Here is a 13951-nt window from a genome sequence, read left to right on the forward strand (position 1 = left end):
TCTTCCTTGGCGGCGGCCCACACAACCGCGATCGTTGCTTGGGTGTACATGAACGCCGACACCGCGCCGCTCAGCTGGGAGTGGGGGGGTAAGCGAGGGCGGCGCACCATCTGCGGCTTCAACGTCGCAGGTGACTGCCTGGGAGGTCTCGTCCTGCTTATTGGTATCCCCGCACTTGTCGTAGCGCACCTTGCAGCTGTTGTGCTGACGCCGCTCTTCACTGCTTCCCACGACGGCAATACTCTCCTGCTGGAGGTGCTCCTTGAGCTGTTTCTTTGCATGGGCGCTGTGGCGCTTCTTTTTCTTCTCCTCGTTGCCGATCCCGGCTTTGTGGAGGTGCCCACGCCTCTAAGCTGCCGCTGCAGTCATTGCGGCACTGAAGTAGACGACTTCGACCACCACTGTGGTGCCGTGGGGGCGTGCATTGGGAAGGGTAACATGTGCTACTTTATTCTATTTCTGCTGTTCGCCGCGCTGCTGTGTGTTCTTGGAGCGGTGCAGAATGTCGCCTTTGTCGCAGCCACCGTACGCGCGCACATCCGTGACGCAGGCACTTCATGGACATCCATCGCAGCGCTTATCCGCAACATTTTCACGACGCTATGTTGGCCAAGAATCCTGTGCTTGCTTGCGCTGAGCGTGGCGGCTGTCAACGGGGGAGTGGTGTGCACGTTTCTATGTCTCCGGTACACCTATCTTGCTTACAAGGGGCTCAGCTCCGTGCGCCGGCGCAGACAGTTTGACGTTTCAGGCTCTCTCTCCAAGGTTTTCGCGAGCACCTTTCGCCCAGCCTTCTCACATAACTTCATACTTCCGCGATACCACGCCTTAGCGGATGTGTCCGACTGACGAGATGCGCGCTGAGAGCTGTGAGGCCCGCATATGGCCAGCAGTGTACCTCCTCCCCGTCTCACTCTTGTCTGTGGCATCGCCGTCGCGGATTGCGGCGGGAGCAGTGACGTGTGTTTTCGAACGCTTTCTGGACTTGCTTCGCACGAAAGCTAGCAGTGCCCCCCTCACTACGGACTCACATCCGCAAGCAAGCGTGTCCCTCTCCTATTTCGTGTGTGTTGGGGGGGGGAGAAAGGGCGGAAAGGAGTCAAGATGGAAGACCGAAAACATCTGTGGCGCGTGCCGGCAGGATGGAAGCTGCAGCTCATCGTTCCTTTTGCGAAGCAGGCGACCACCTGAGAGCGGCAGCCTCGTCAAAGCTTCCTTGACCGACGATTGCGTGAGTGTCCTGTGTGCAGGCGACTGCACACCCTGCCTCCCTCTTCAGCGCCCTTGTCTCACACACCCCTGGCCGCATTCCTGATCAGCCGCTCACGTTTTGGCGAGTACTGACAACAGTATAGTCGCCACGGCGCGAATTCCGAGTCGCGTGCGCGCGTGCTTCGACGACCCCAACAGCGTCAATGCACTTCACTCCCTTTGCGCTGCATTTCGCAGCTGTGCTGTGGCGTTTTCTACCGGATGTGTGGAAGCGCGTCACGTACGCGACACGACGGATACTCACAAGGCAGCCTTCTTTCAAGTGCGCGCCGCACAAATCTGCTCTTTTTGGTCTAAACAACATAGCCTTGGTGTATCGACGAGCCGCAACCACCCGCGAAGAGCACGGCTCATCCTGGTACAGTCCTCGGGCGCCTCGGGAATGATTTGGGTATAATTTAGCGGCATCCCACAGGATTGCAGGAAATCGCTACACTGGCATACACACACCAAAACAACAAACACAGAGGAGAAACGGCATCTCTCACTTGCTTTCGGCACAGGACTAACAGCCAACGCGTTTTCTTCGTCGGCACGTATGTGGTAGGAAACTGTGCGGCAACTGTGACGAGAGTCCTCTCTCTCTCTCTCTCTCTCTGTCTGTGGAACTCCAGATAATCTACCGCACGGCGTTCACGTGGACTCCGGACGATGATGGTCATTTGAGGTTGCTTGGGGGCCTTGTCATGGACCCTTCTATCGGCCTCCGCGCTCACTCCCTGTTGCTTTGCATAGCCACCTCTGCAGGAGCCCTCTCACCTCAGACGGGTACACACGGGTGCATCGCTGTCGTGTCATATTTCGTTCTCTCGTCCTCCTCGCCCTTATCACTCCCTTCGCCGCATCTGCGCCTGCGGCAGCGCCGCCCGTTTCTCTTCGTTTTTATTTGTTCGTTTAATTTTTTAGCGTTTTTTTTTTGCGTGTGTGTGTGTTTTTCGCTGTTGGCTCGCGCGAGGTCGCTGCCGCCTTTCTCTCTCTTCGTGAAAGTCACAAGAGTGAATCTCGGTGAACAGGCGCGCGGCCAACTTTCTGATAGAGCGCACTCCTTCGCGATGCTCACCAAGTTCGAGGCCCGCTCGTCCCGCGTGAAAGCGGTGGCGCTGCACAACAGCACCACGTGGGTTCTCTGCGGATTGCACAACGGTGCTGTGCAGATTTGGGACTATCGTATGAGCACCTGTGTCGACACGTACACAGAGCACGTGGGCGCAGTGCGCGGCGCGGACTTCCATGTGAACCAGCCTCTCTTCGTCACCGGCGGCGATGACTACACAGTGAAGGTGTGGAACTACAAGCTACGGCGCTGTCTCTTTACGATGACGGGGCATATGGACTACGTTCGCACTACCTTCTTTCACCACGAACAGCCGTGGATCGTGTCCTGCTCGGACGACTTCACTATCCGTATTTGGAATTGGCAGAGTCGAAAGAGCATCGCGTGCTTGCCGGGTCACAATCACTACGTTATGTGCGCCCAGTTTCACCCGTTCAGTGACCTTGTTGTGTCGGGCAGCCTAGACAAGACAATCCGAGTGTGGGACATCTCGGCGCTGCGGCACCGGAAGGAGGAGGTGGGCATCACGCACGATCTCCTGGGCACGACGGATGTGGTGGTACGGTACGAGCTGGAGGGGCACGAGAAGGGTATCAACTGGGTGGCCTTTCACGCGTGCGGCGACCTGCTGCTCTCAGCCGCCGATGACCGCACAGTGCGCCTATGGACGATGTCGGGGACGTCGTGCTACGTCTCTCGCACGTTCACCGGACACACCAGCAACGTCTGTTGCGCCGTCTTTTACAGAAACGACTATCTCATCTCCTGTGCAGAGGACCGCACGGTTCGCGTGGTGCACATGTCCTCCGGCGTGACGGTGCAGACGTTCCGTCGCGAGGTCGAGCGCTACTGGATCATGGCGAGCGACTCAACGCGCAATCTGATCGCTATTGGCCACGACGCGGGTCTGCAGGTCTTCAAGCTCACTCGGGAGCGGCCCGCCTTCGCGATCCACAGCGCAACGCAGCTCTACTACACATGCCAGAACAAACTCCACATGTACAACTTCGAGACCGAGGAAGTCACTTCCTGTACCGTCACCTACCAGTTTAACCCGCCGACGGCGCTCTCGTGCTGTCCGACGACTGGAGGCGTGATGCTCTCCTACGCTAACGGTGGCCCGCAAATAGAGTGGATTCCGAAGCCACTGGCGACAAGGACATGCAACGTGGAGGCTACGCTGAAAGGCATCGACGGCGTTTTCTTTGGTGGGCACAAGCTCGCCTACGTGGACGTGAGCGGAAAGATGTGCATCCAAAACGTGGCCAAGGCCAGTGGCAAGCCGCAGCAGACCGACGTGTCGTGCAGTCGCATTTTTCCCGGCCCCGTGGGCTGCGTCCTTTGCCAGAGCAACGACAAGATCCTCCTGTACCAGGTGGCGCAGCAGGGCGCGGTGGCGGAGGCGACGGTGTCAGGGGTGCGATACGCTGTGTGGGACAAGGATTTCTCGAAGGTGGCGCTCATCGCCAAGAACACGGTCACCATTATGACGAAGCGCCTCAAAATAATCGCCTCGGTAGCCGAGTCGTCGGCCCGCATCAAATCCGCCGCTTTTGACGAGACGCGGGACGTTATGTACTTCACCACATCCAACCACCTCAAGTACTGCTACCTGCGCAGCGGCGAGACGAGCACTATCAGCACGCTTAAGAACGTCGTCTACCTGGTGCGCGCCGTGGGTGACTCCATCTATGTTTTGACCCGCGACGGACGCGTTCTGCGCAAGGAGCTGGACAACGTGGAACTGAACTTCAAACTGAACCTGCAGCAGCAGTCGTACCGCGACCTTATCCGCATTGTGCAGCAAGGCAAGCTCAAAGGCCAGGCCCTGGTCGGGTACCTGCACAAGCACGGCCACTCCGAGATCGCCTTGCACTTCGTCAGCGACTCGCTCACGCGCTTCAACCTCGCCATCGAGTGTGGCGCCATCGACATTGCCAAGGCGACCGCGACTGAGCTCAACCAGCCAGCCATCTGGCGTCGCCTCGCCGACACCGCCACAAGCTTTGGTGACATCCAGCTGGCCCAGTTTGCGAGTGCCAAGGCTGGCAACTACTACGCCTCTGGCCTGCTTGCCCTTCTCACGGGAAACATCGCCTCGGTGGCCAACCTTGTCAACGCCACGCGCGACGACAACTTTAAGCTGCACTATAGCATGTACATGGACGACGCGAGGCAACGCGTGGACATCCTCTGCAAGGTTAACCAGCTGCCTCTGGCGTATGTGACGGCGAAGTCAAACGGTCTGGAGGAGATGGCGGCGCAGGTGCTGCAACGGATGGAGCCGGAGGTGGCGGCGCGCGTGCAGGCGCAGCGATTCCATCCAGCGCCTCAGAAGCCAGCGGTTGAACCAGCCACGGAGAACTGGCCTATGCTGCAGGTGGAGGAGTCCGTGTTTGCGCGACTGTTGAAGGAACCGGGTCAATTGGACATCATCGCCCAGCCGGAGCTCGACGAGGACGTCGCCGCCGGCGCTGGGTGGGACGACGACGAGGACGACAACACGTTACTGGCTAGCGCGGGTGCAGGCGCCGGCGATGCAGGGGCGCTGACCACCAAGGATGAGATGGATGGCGGCTGGGACGACGACCTCGACATTGACGTTTCCGCTGCTCTCCCGGGTGCCGGCGGTGCGACTTCCGCTGGCAGTGGCTATGTCGTGCCGCGTGAGCATCCGACCATCATGCAGACATGGGTGGACGCCTACACACTTCCTGCTTTCCACGTCGCTGCCGGGTCTTTTGCGAGTGCGCTGCGACTGCTGCAGCGCCAGATCGGTTTGGCAGACCCGACGCCGCTGAAGCCGTACATGCTGCAGCTGTGGGCAGCCGTTAACGTGTGCAGGCCTGCACCGAATGGCCTGCGTGCCGTATTTGCCATGTCAACGCCGCCGCCGGACAGCGAGACGGAGGCGCGCCACGCCCCCGCGCTGCCGGACTTCATGCCTGTGCTCGCCGAGAAGCTGCGCGTCGGCTACCAGCTGTTCGTCGAGGGAAAGTTTTCGGAGGCGCTGGATGTCTTCCGCAGCATACTGCACCTCTCCGTCGTGACCGTTGTCAAGGATGACCAGCAAAAGGCAATGCTGCGCGAAATCATGGCGATCGCCCCAGAGTACACGCGCGCCCTCGCGCTGCAGCTTCAGCTGCGCACACTCAACGCCTTCTCTGCGGAGTCGCTGCAGCTGGCGCTGTACTTCACACACTTCCGCCTTCACCGCGCGCACCTTACACTGGCCCTATCGCAGGCTATGAGTAAAGCGTACAAGCAGAAGAACATCAAGACCGCCGCCGAAGTGGCGCGCCGTCTGCTGGAGCAGGACCCACCCCAAAACAAGGCACAGCAGGCTGCTGCTATCATCGCCGAGGCAGACCGCAACCCCACTAACGCCATCGAAATAGAATACGATGAGCGCAACCCGTTCACCATATGCTCTGCCACCTACAAGCCCATGTACAAGGGTGTCGTGAGCCCGGTGCGGTGCAGCTACTGCTTCTCGCCAGCTAACCCATCCTGCAAGGGAACCCTCTGCCCTGTGTGCAAGTTGGCCAAGATTGGCGTCGACAGTGCAGGCCTCGTCAATCGCATTTGATTCGTGGGCCAGGTGGAAGCGTCCTCCACTGGCTGGACTGTCCCCTCGGCGTTTCACAAATGCATCGCTTCCATCTCGTCGCCGGCTCCATGGGCTGTGTGAGCCGCTTGTCGAACGAAGTAGTAGGGAGACGTGCGTGCGCGACGGTCAGGCGTCGCGACAGTATAGGGCAGCTGTCTTCTTGCCCGGATCGTTGGCATGTGTGTTGGATTGCGCTGCCCCTCCCCCCCCTCTGATTTTCTTCCCCTCGGCGGCGATGGTGCTTTCGTTTTGTGTGTCCTTTGCGGCTGTCTTAGCGGCGTATTGAGTTTTGTCGGCTGGGAGAGCGTCGAGGTTGCTGGGGCATCCACATTCGTGTCCCCATTTTTTTTTTCCTTCCTCCTCCTCCATCTCTCTCTCTCTCTCCGTCGTCGTTGTTTTTTGGTATTGGTTTGCGTGTCTCTTGGCACATGTGCAGAGAGCTGTGGTGGAGTAATCGGCTCAGTAATACGCAGAAGGGGGGGGGGGCACAGCGTTGTTGTTGTTTGTACCGTTTTCTTTTCTTTTTGCCGTCGCTGTCGCCACTGGTGTGCTTTTATGCACCCCTCTCGTCTCACGTCTCTCTCGCATGGCCTCCCGCCGCGCCCCCGCCCCTCAAAATTGTCCAGCGGTGAGGTGGGAGGGGAAGAGGGGGGGGGAGGGGAGGAAGAAAAGGCGCCAGGCGTACGGCAGTGTGGGGCAACCGATATTTTTGTTTGTCCTTTTCGCCATGTGAGTGTGTGTGTGTGTGTGTGTCTGTGTGTCTGTGTCCTGTCGTGCAAATGCAAGCCACTCCAGGCCCTCTTGATGACAGGCGGAAACAGTGAGCCGCACGAGACCGTAGCGAGCACCCGCGGGTGCGCACTACAGAGGGTCGTCGTTCGGCATGGCGCCTGCGATCTCCTCGATCAGCCGAACGCACATGAAATCGTCCCCATCTCCTTCGCTTTGTGCTTTCGTTTTCCGGTTTCTCGCACTTCACCCATCCGCTCACATAACCACCTACCGCAGACACTCAGGAGCACCTTCTCCGGCTAGTCAATCTGTTTCCTAGAACCGACCCTGAGCGTCACCCCCTACTGCATTGTCGTCTAGCATAGCATTGCATAGCATCACGTGTTTGTGCGCGTCTGCGGATCACCATCATCGCCATGACGCGGTGGAACCAGCGGATGGCCAAGATGGCCTTCCGGCGCTCCAAATTCCGTCGCTTAGCCTGGGGCGACGGTGACCCGTACCCCTACACCCCGCGCGCCACCTTCCGCTATCAGTGGGACGACTGGCCGATGTGGGAAAAGATGTGGCACCTCGCTGTCGGCGTGCTGGGCGTCGAGTTTGCGGTGTGGGCCTACTACTCGAAACTGAACAGCCGCATGGACTGGGCGCGCGAGGAGGCGCTGCGTCGCATGCGTCTGCGCCGTGAGGCCCAGGAGCTGATGATCCTCGAGGGCGAGACCTTCCCGAGCGACATCCAGCCGGACCGCCACTGACGCTGCCCACCCCGCGCGCGTCTCGGGGGGGGGGGAGGGAGGGGGGTTGCAGCTGCGCGCTCTTTTCCTGTTGCCTGCTTGATGTGCCTCCCCGCATATAGCTGTCCTCTACGACCTGACAGAAAGTTGGTGACATCTCTGCGGATGTTGCACGTACGGCGCCGCGAATATGCGCAGCAGGAGACTTACTGCTCTTTTGCGTTTGTTTTTTTTCTGTTTGCGAGGAAGAGGTGTTGTGACGCTGTCGCGCACACCTGCGGCCGCAGACACGACGCATGGACTTCTTCTTGTGAACAAGTGGCGCCCGGGGAATGATCAAGGCATCCGCCTTGGCGATTTTACGGGCGTGCATGATGCGCGCGCGAGTGTGCCTCGACTCGGGTCTCCATTGCTGCCCTGCCCATCACACCTTTCCCTTCGCTCTGCATTCTTTCTTTCTACCTGCGAAGGGAATTTGTTTCTTCAAAGGCTAGTCCCTTGCCCTTCACATTCAGGCCACCGAGTTTTGCCGTGCCTCTCTCGCCACCCTTTTGGCTCGACCTCTGTCCTACAACCCTCTTTATGCTGCGAGAGCTTTTATCGCCATGAAAAATGTACTCCTCATCGGTGCTCGCGGCGCCCTTGGTCGTGCCGTCGCGAACGCCTTTGCCAACGGCAAATGGTCCATCATCAGTGTAGATCAGGCAGCTGCTGTCCAGCAGGGCGATGAGTGCTGCGCTGTCAACCCGGCAAGCTCCATCGAGGAGCTGCAGCAGGCCTACAAGTCTGCGGTCACCGGACTCAAGGTTGACGCAGTGATCAACGTGGCTGGCGGTTGGGCCGGCGGCTCTGTCGCGGACACCAGCACCGCTGCCTCGACAGAGCTGATGCTGAGACAATCGCTCTTCTCCTCCGTAGCGGCGGCACATGTGTTCAGTACGCAGGGTGAAAAAAATGGACTGCTTCTTCTCACCGGCGCAGCGGCTGCTGTGAGCCCCACACCCGGTATGATTGGATACGGCACAGCAAAGTCTGCAGTGCACTTTCTCTGCCAGTCTATCGCGGAAGACCCATCCGTGTTGCCGACAGATGCGAGTGTCCTGGCTATCCTCCCCACTATCCTTGACACTCCCGGAAATAGAAGTGCGATGCCTCATGCTGACCGCTCCACGTGGACGTCGCTCGAGGACGTGGCGCAGCAAATCGTGGAGTGGAGCAATGGAAGTCGTCGTCCTGCTAGCGGATCACTCGTTAAGATCGTTACAGAAAACTCGAAGACGCGTTTTATTGTGTAGAAACGCAAAGCGCCCAACTCTCGCAGAGATCGGAGAGGCGTTTGTGCACCGTCTCAGGGAGCGCAGCGTGGCCGCACGTGCGTAGTAGGAGCTGAGTGCTTATCCTCGGAGGAGGGAAAACTACGTTTTTAGCGATCTACATAGCCCTTCCTCAGATAAGACGTTCACCGTGTGCACTTTGCTCTGCTCATCCTTTTTGATGGCGCATGTGCGCCGTACTTCACCAACCACCGCCCGAGAGCGACAATCTTGTCGGCAGCACGACTAGACGAGCAACGCGTAACGTAGTAAGAGCTCGCAGTGGATCACTGGCCACTCTGCCTCTATGCGCGCTCACGAGGCGCCACACCTACCTCCTCCTCTCTGTATTCTTGCACTTCGCCGTTGATTCAGTTCAGTCCACCACCCCGTTTGCTTTCACCGACACGGACATACATACGCGATCAGCTCGGCCGCCTGCCCAACTCGGCCCACTTCTCTAGGCAATCGCACGTACCCGTGCAGGCAGTCCTCCCCCTCCCCGGCTCGTGACCGCGAAAATGGCGTCTGGCGCATCTGTCATCGCGATCAAGTACAACGGCGGCGTACTGATGGCGGCGGACACGCTGCTGTCCTACGGGTCTCTCGCCAAGTGGCCCAACATCCCGCGCATCAAGCTGCTCGGCAGCCACTCCGCCGTGTGCGCCACGGGCAGCTACGCCGACTTCCAGATGATGGCGAAGCAGGTGGAGGACAACATTGAGCGGCAGAGGATGTACTACAACGTGGACGAGTTGAACCCCAGTGAGGTGTTCAGCTACCTGCACCGCTCCATCTACCAGAAGCGCTGCGACTTCGAGCCGTGCCTGTGTCAGATGGTCTTCATTGGCGTGCGCGACAGCGAGACGTTTCTGGCGGCCGTGGACGACGTCGGCACGCGCTGGGAGGACGACTGCGTCGCGACCGGCTACGGCGCGTACATCGCACTGCCGCTGCTGCGCCAGGCGCTGGAGAAGAATCCGGGCGGCCTGTCGCGGGCCCAGGCGGTGCAGATCCTCACCGACTGCCTGCGTGTGCTCTTCTACCGCGAGTGCCGCACCATCAACAAGTTTCAGATGGCCGACGCCGCCGGCGACGGTGTGCGCATCAGCGAGCCCTTCGACGTGGAGACGAACTGGGAGTACGAGGGCTTCTGCTTCGAGAAGACGGCCATCATCCGCTGACGGCGTAAGACTCGCGGCGCTACCTCTCTCCTGCACACACACACGCACACACTTCGCGTTTTTGTTTTCGCGTCTCTGTATTGTGCACGCCTCGCAGTCTGCGTGTGTGCGTGTGTGCGCGTGTGCAGTGGCGCTATCTTATCGGGACCCCTCCCGTGTACCGCGTCCACGCTGGCCGACTGTGCAGGCATGCTTTCCTCCTCATTGTTGGATGTGTAAGTAGCGGTACCCGCGTGCATATGTGCTTCTGTTGCACGCGCTGACTGGAGTTTACTCCGCTAAGGCCTCGTTGTTTTGTCAGTGCTGAGGCGGCGCAGAAGCCAATGTGCTCTGTGGATCTTCCAATGCGTGTCCCTGAGGCATCATCTACGTTCAGAGAAAAGTCGTGAGCTACGTGAAGTTCTCACGCCCCTTCCTGGCGCGGAGGGCTTCTCTTCTCCGTCGAATGCACCGGCTCTCTGTAATCGGCATGCCTTAACCTTCTCTTCTTACAGTCTCTCCCCACATCTTCCTCTTCGCTGTGCGCTCTTGCGCTGTGCGTGGCAGAAGGGAAAGCAGGCACTACTTTGCTGTTCAAATCTCTTCGTCTGTCACATCTCTTGACGCACTCTGTGCCACGCTCGACTAGCATCGAAGCAAAGCTCTAGCATCCGCTAATATCCTACTCTCGCATAGCATTGCATAGCATCACGTGTTTGTGCGCGTCTGCGGATCACCATCATCGCCATGACGCGGTGGAACCAGCGGATGGCCAAGATGGCCTTCCGGCGCTCCAAATTCCGTCGCTTAGCCTGGGGCGACGGTGACCCGTACCCCTACACCCCGCGCGCCACCTTCCGCTATCAGTGGGACGACTGGCCGATGTGGGAAAAGATGTGGCACCTCGCTGTCGGCGTGCTGGGCGTCGAGTTTGCGGTGTGGGCCTACTACTCGAAACTGAACAGCCGCATGGACTGGGCGCGCGAGGAGGCGCTGCGTCGCATGCGTCTGCGCCGTGAGGCCCAGGAGCTGATGATCCTCGAGGGCGAGACCTTCCCGAGCGACATCCAGCCGGACCGCCACTGACGCTGCCCACCCCGCGCGCGTCTCGGGGGGGGGGGAGGGAGGGGGGTTGCAGCTGCGCGCTCTTTTCCTGTTGCCTGCTTGATGTGCCTCCCCGCATATAGCTGTCCTCTACGACCTGACAGAAAGTTGGTGACATCTCTGCGGATGTTGCACGTACGGCGCCGCGAATATGCGCAGCAGGAGACTTACTGCTCTTTTGCGTTTGTTTTTTTTCTGTTTGCGAGGAAGAGGTGTTGTGACGCTGTCGCGCACACCTGCGGCCGCAGACACGACGCATGGACTTCTTCTTGTGAACAAGTGGCGCCCGGGGAATGATCAAGGCATCCGCCTTGGCGATTTTACGGGCGTGCATGATGCGCGCGCGAGTGTGCCTCGACTCGGGTCTCCATTGCTGCCCTGCCCATCACACCTTTCCCTTCGCTCTGCATTCTTTCTTTCTACCTGCGAAGGGAATTTGTTTCTTCAAAGGCTAGTCCCTTGCCCTTCACATTCAGGCCACCGAGTTTTGCCGTGCCTCTCTCGCCACCCTTTTGGCTCGACCTCTGTCCTACAACCCTCTTTATGCTGCGAGAGCTTTTATCGCCATGAAAAATGTACTCCTCATCGGTGCTCGCGGCGCCCTTGGTCGTGCCGTCGCGAACGCCTTTGCCAACGGCAAATGGTCCATCATCAGTGTAGATCAGGCAGCTGCTGTCCAGCAGGGCGATGAGTGCTGCGCTGTCAACCCGGCAAGCTCCATCGAGGAGCTGCAGCAGGCCTACAAGTCTGCGGTCACCGGACTCAAGGTTGACGCAGTGATCAACGTGGCTGGCGGTTGGGCCGGCGGCTCTGTCGCGGACGCCAGCACCGCTGCCTCGACAGAGCTGATGCTGAGACAATCGCTCTTCTCCTCCGTAGCGGCGGCACATGTGTTCAGTACGCAGGGTGAAAAAAATGGACTGCTTCTTCTCACCGGCGCAGCGGCTGCTGTGAGCCCCACACCCGGTATGATTGGATACGGCACAGCAAAGTCTGCAGTGCACTTTCTCTGCCAGTCTATCGCGGAAGACCCATCCGTGTTGCCGACAGATGCGAGTGTCCTGGCTATCCTCCCCACTATCCTTGACACTCCCGGAAATAGAAGTGCGATGCCTCATGCTGACCGCTCCACGTGGACGTCGCTCGAGGACGTGGCGCAGCAAATCGTGGAGTGGAGCAATGGAAGTCGTCGTCCTGCTAGCGGATCACTCGTTAAGATCGTTACAGAAAACTCGAAGACGCGTTTTATTGTGTAGAAACGCAAAGCGCCCAACTCTCGCAGAGATCGGAGAGGCGTTTGTGCACCGTCTCAGGGAGCGCAGCGTGGCCGCACGTGCGTAGTAGGAGCTGAGTGCTTATCCTCGGAGGAGGGAAAACTACGTTTTTAGCGATCTACATAGCCCTTCCTCAGATAAGACGTTCACCGTGTGCACTTTGCTCTGCTCATCCTTTTTGATGGCGCATGTGCGCCGTACTTCACCAACCACCGCCCGAGAGCGACAATCTTGTCGGCAGCACGACTAGACGAGCAACGCGTAACGTAGTAAGAGCTCGCAGTGGATCACTGGCCACTCTGCCTCTATGCGCGCTCACGAGGCGCCACACCTACCTCCTCCTCTCTGTATTCTTGCACTTCGCCGTTGATTCAGTTCAGTCCACCACCCCGTTTGCTTTCACCGACACGGACATACATACGCGATCAGCTCGGCCGCCTGCCCAACTCGGCCCACTTCTCTAGGCAATCGCACGTACCCGTGCAGGCAGTCCTCCCCCTCCCCGGCTCGTGACCGCGAAAATGGCGTCTGGCGCATCTGTCATCGCGATCAAGTACAACGGCGGCGTACTGATGGCGGCGGACACGCTGCTGTCCTACGGGTCTCTCGCCAAGTGGCCCAACATCCCGCGCATCAAGCTGCTCGGCAGCCACTCCGCCGTGTGCGCCACGGGCAGCTACGCCGACTTCCAGATGATGGCGAAGCAGGTGGAGGACAACATTGAGCGGCAGAGGATGTACTACAACGTGGACGAGTTGAACCCCAGTGAGGTGTTCAGCTACCTGCACCGCTCCATCTACCAGAAGCGCTGCGACTTCGAGCCGTGCCTGTGTCAGATGGTCTTCATTGGCGTGCGCGACAGCGAGACGTTTCTGGCGGCCGTGGACGACGTCGGCACGCGCTGGGAGGACGACTGCGTCGCGACCGGCTACGGCGCGTACATCGCACTGCCGCTGCTGCGCCAGGCGCTGGAGAAGAATCCGGGCGGCCTGTCGCGGGCCCAGGCGGTGCAGATCCTCACCGACTGCCTGCGTGTGCTCTTCTACCGCGAGTGCCGCACCATCAACAAGTTTCAGATGGCCGACGCCGCCGGCGACGGTGTGCGCATCAGCGAGCCCTTCGACGTGGAGACGAACTGGGAGTACGAGGGCTTCTGCTTCGAGAAGACGGCCATCATCCGCTGACGGCGTAAGACTCGCGGCGCTACCTCTCTCCTGCACACACACACGCACACACTTCGCGTTTTTGTTTTCGCGTCTCTGTATTGTGCACGCCTCGCAGTCTGCGTGTGTGCGTGTGTGCGCGTGTGCAGTGGCGCTATCTTATCGGGACCCCTCCCGTGTACCGCGTCCACGCTGGCCGACTGTGCAGGCATGCTTTCCTCCTCATTGTTGGATGTGTAAGTAGCGGTACCCGCGTGCATATGTGCTTCTGTTGCACGCGCTGACTGGAGTTTACTCCGCTAAGGCCTCGTTGTTTTGTCAGTGCTGAGGCGGCGCAGAAGCCAATGTGCTCTGTGGATCTTCCAATGCGTGTCCCTGAGGCATCATCTACGTTCAGAGAAAAGTCGTGAGCTACGTGAAGTTCTCACGCCCCTTCCTGGCGCGGAGGGCTTCTCTTCTCCGTCGAATGCACCGGCTCTCTGTAATCGGCATGCCTTAACCTTCTCTTCTTACAGTCTCTCCCCACATCTTC

The 13951-nt window shown here is 59.3% G+C and overlaps 8 protein-coding genes across 8 annotated transcripts; all 8 read left to right on the plus strand.

Moving 5' to 3' along the window:
• Positions 1–48: 48 nt before the first annotated feature.
• Positions 49–849, plus strand: LMJF_34_4300 (conserved hypothetical protein; the record flags this gene model as incomplete). The annotated part of the gene is made up of 1 exon (XM_001686485.1): positions 49–849. The coding sequence occupies one exon, from the start codon at positions 49–51 to the stop codon at positions 847–849; it is 801 nt and encodes a 266-aa protein (XP_001686537.1).
• Positions 850–2324: 1475 nt separating this feature from the next.
• Positions 2325–5915, plus strand: LMJF_34_4310 (putative coatomer alpha subunit; the record flags this gene model as incomplete). Its single annotated transcript, XM_001686486.1, has 1 exon — positions 2325–5915. One exon carries the CDS (start codon positions 2325–2327, stop codon positions 5913–5915), a length of 3591 nt encoding a protein of 1196 aa, XP_001686538.1.
• A 1169-nt stretch (positions 5916–7084) lies between these two features.
• On the plus strand, positions 7085–7423 carry LMJF_34_4320 (conserved hypothetical protein; the record flags this gene model as incomplete). The annotated part of the gene is made up of 1 exon (XM_001686487.1): positions 7085–7423. The coding sequence occupies one exon, from the start codon at positions 7085–7087 to the stop codon at positions 7421–7423; it is 339 nt and encodes a 112-aa protein (XP_001686539.1).
• A 584-nt stretch (positions 7424–8007) lies between these two features.
• QDPR-1 (quinonoid dihydropteridine reductase) lies at positions 8008–8697 on the plus strand (the record flags this gene model as incomplete). The annotated part of the gene is made up of 1 exon (XM_001686488.1): positions 8008–8697. One exon carries the CDS (start codon positions 8008–8010, stop codon positions 8695–8697), a length of 690 nt encoding a protein of 229 aa, XP_001686540.1.
• A 539-nt stretch (positions 8698–9236) lies between these two features.
• On the plus strand, positions 9237–9899 carry LMJF_34_4340 (20s proteasome beta 7 subunit, (putative); the record flags this gene model as incomplete). The annotated part of the gene is made up of 1 exon (XM_001686489.1): positions 9237–9899. The coding sequence occupies one exon, from the start codon at positions 9237–9239 to the stop codon at positions 9897–9899; it is 663 nt and encodes a 220-aa protein (XP_001686541.1).
• A 726-nt stretch (positions 9900–10625) lies between these two features.
• On the plus strand, positions 10626–10964 carry LMJF_34_4350 (conserved hypothetical protein; the record flags this gene model as incomplete). Its single annotated transcript, XM_001686490.1, has 1 exon — positions 10626–10964. The coding sequence occupies one exon, from the start codon at positions 10626–10628 to the stop codon at positions 10962–10964; it is 339 nt and encodes a 112-aa protein (XP_001686542.1).
• Positions 10965–11548: 584 nt separating this feature from the next.
• Positions 11549–12238, plus strand: QDPR-2 (quinonoid dihydropteridine reductase; the record flags this gene model as incomplete). The annotated part of the gene is made up of 1 exon (XM_001686491.1): positions 11549–12238. One exon carries the CDS (start codon positions 11549–11551, stop codon positions 12236–12238), a length of 690 nt encoding a protein of 229 aa, XP_001686543.1.
• A 539-nt stretch (positions 12239–12777) lies between these two features.
• Positions 12778–13440, plus strand: LMJF_34_4370 (20s proteasome beta 7 subunit, (putative); the record flags this gene model as incomplete). The annotated part of the gene is made up of 1 exon (XM_001686492.1): positions 12778–13440. One exon carries the CDS (start codon positions 12778–12780, stop codon positions 13438–13440), a length of 663 nt encoding a protein of 220 aa, XP_001686544.1.
• Positions 13441–13951: the final 511 nt, after the last annotated feature.

The sequence above is a fragment of the Leishmania major genome, chromosome 34 (assembly GCF_000002725.2).
Source record: "Leishmania major strain Friedlin complete genome, chromosome 34".
Lineage (NCBI taxonomy): Eukaryota > Euglenozoa > Kinetoplastea > Trypanosomatida > Trypanosomatidae > Leishmania > Leishmania major.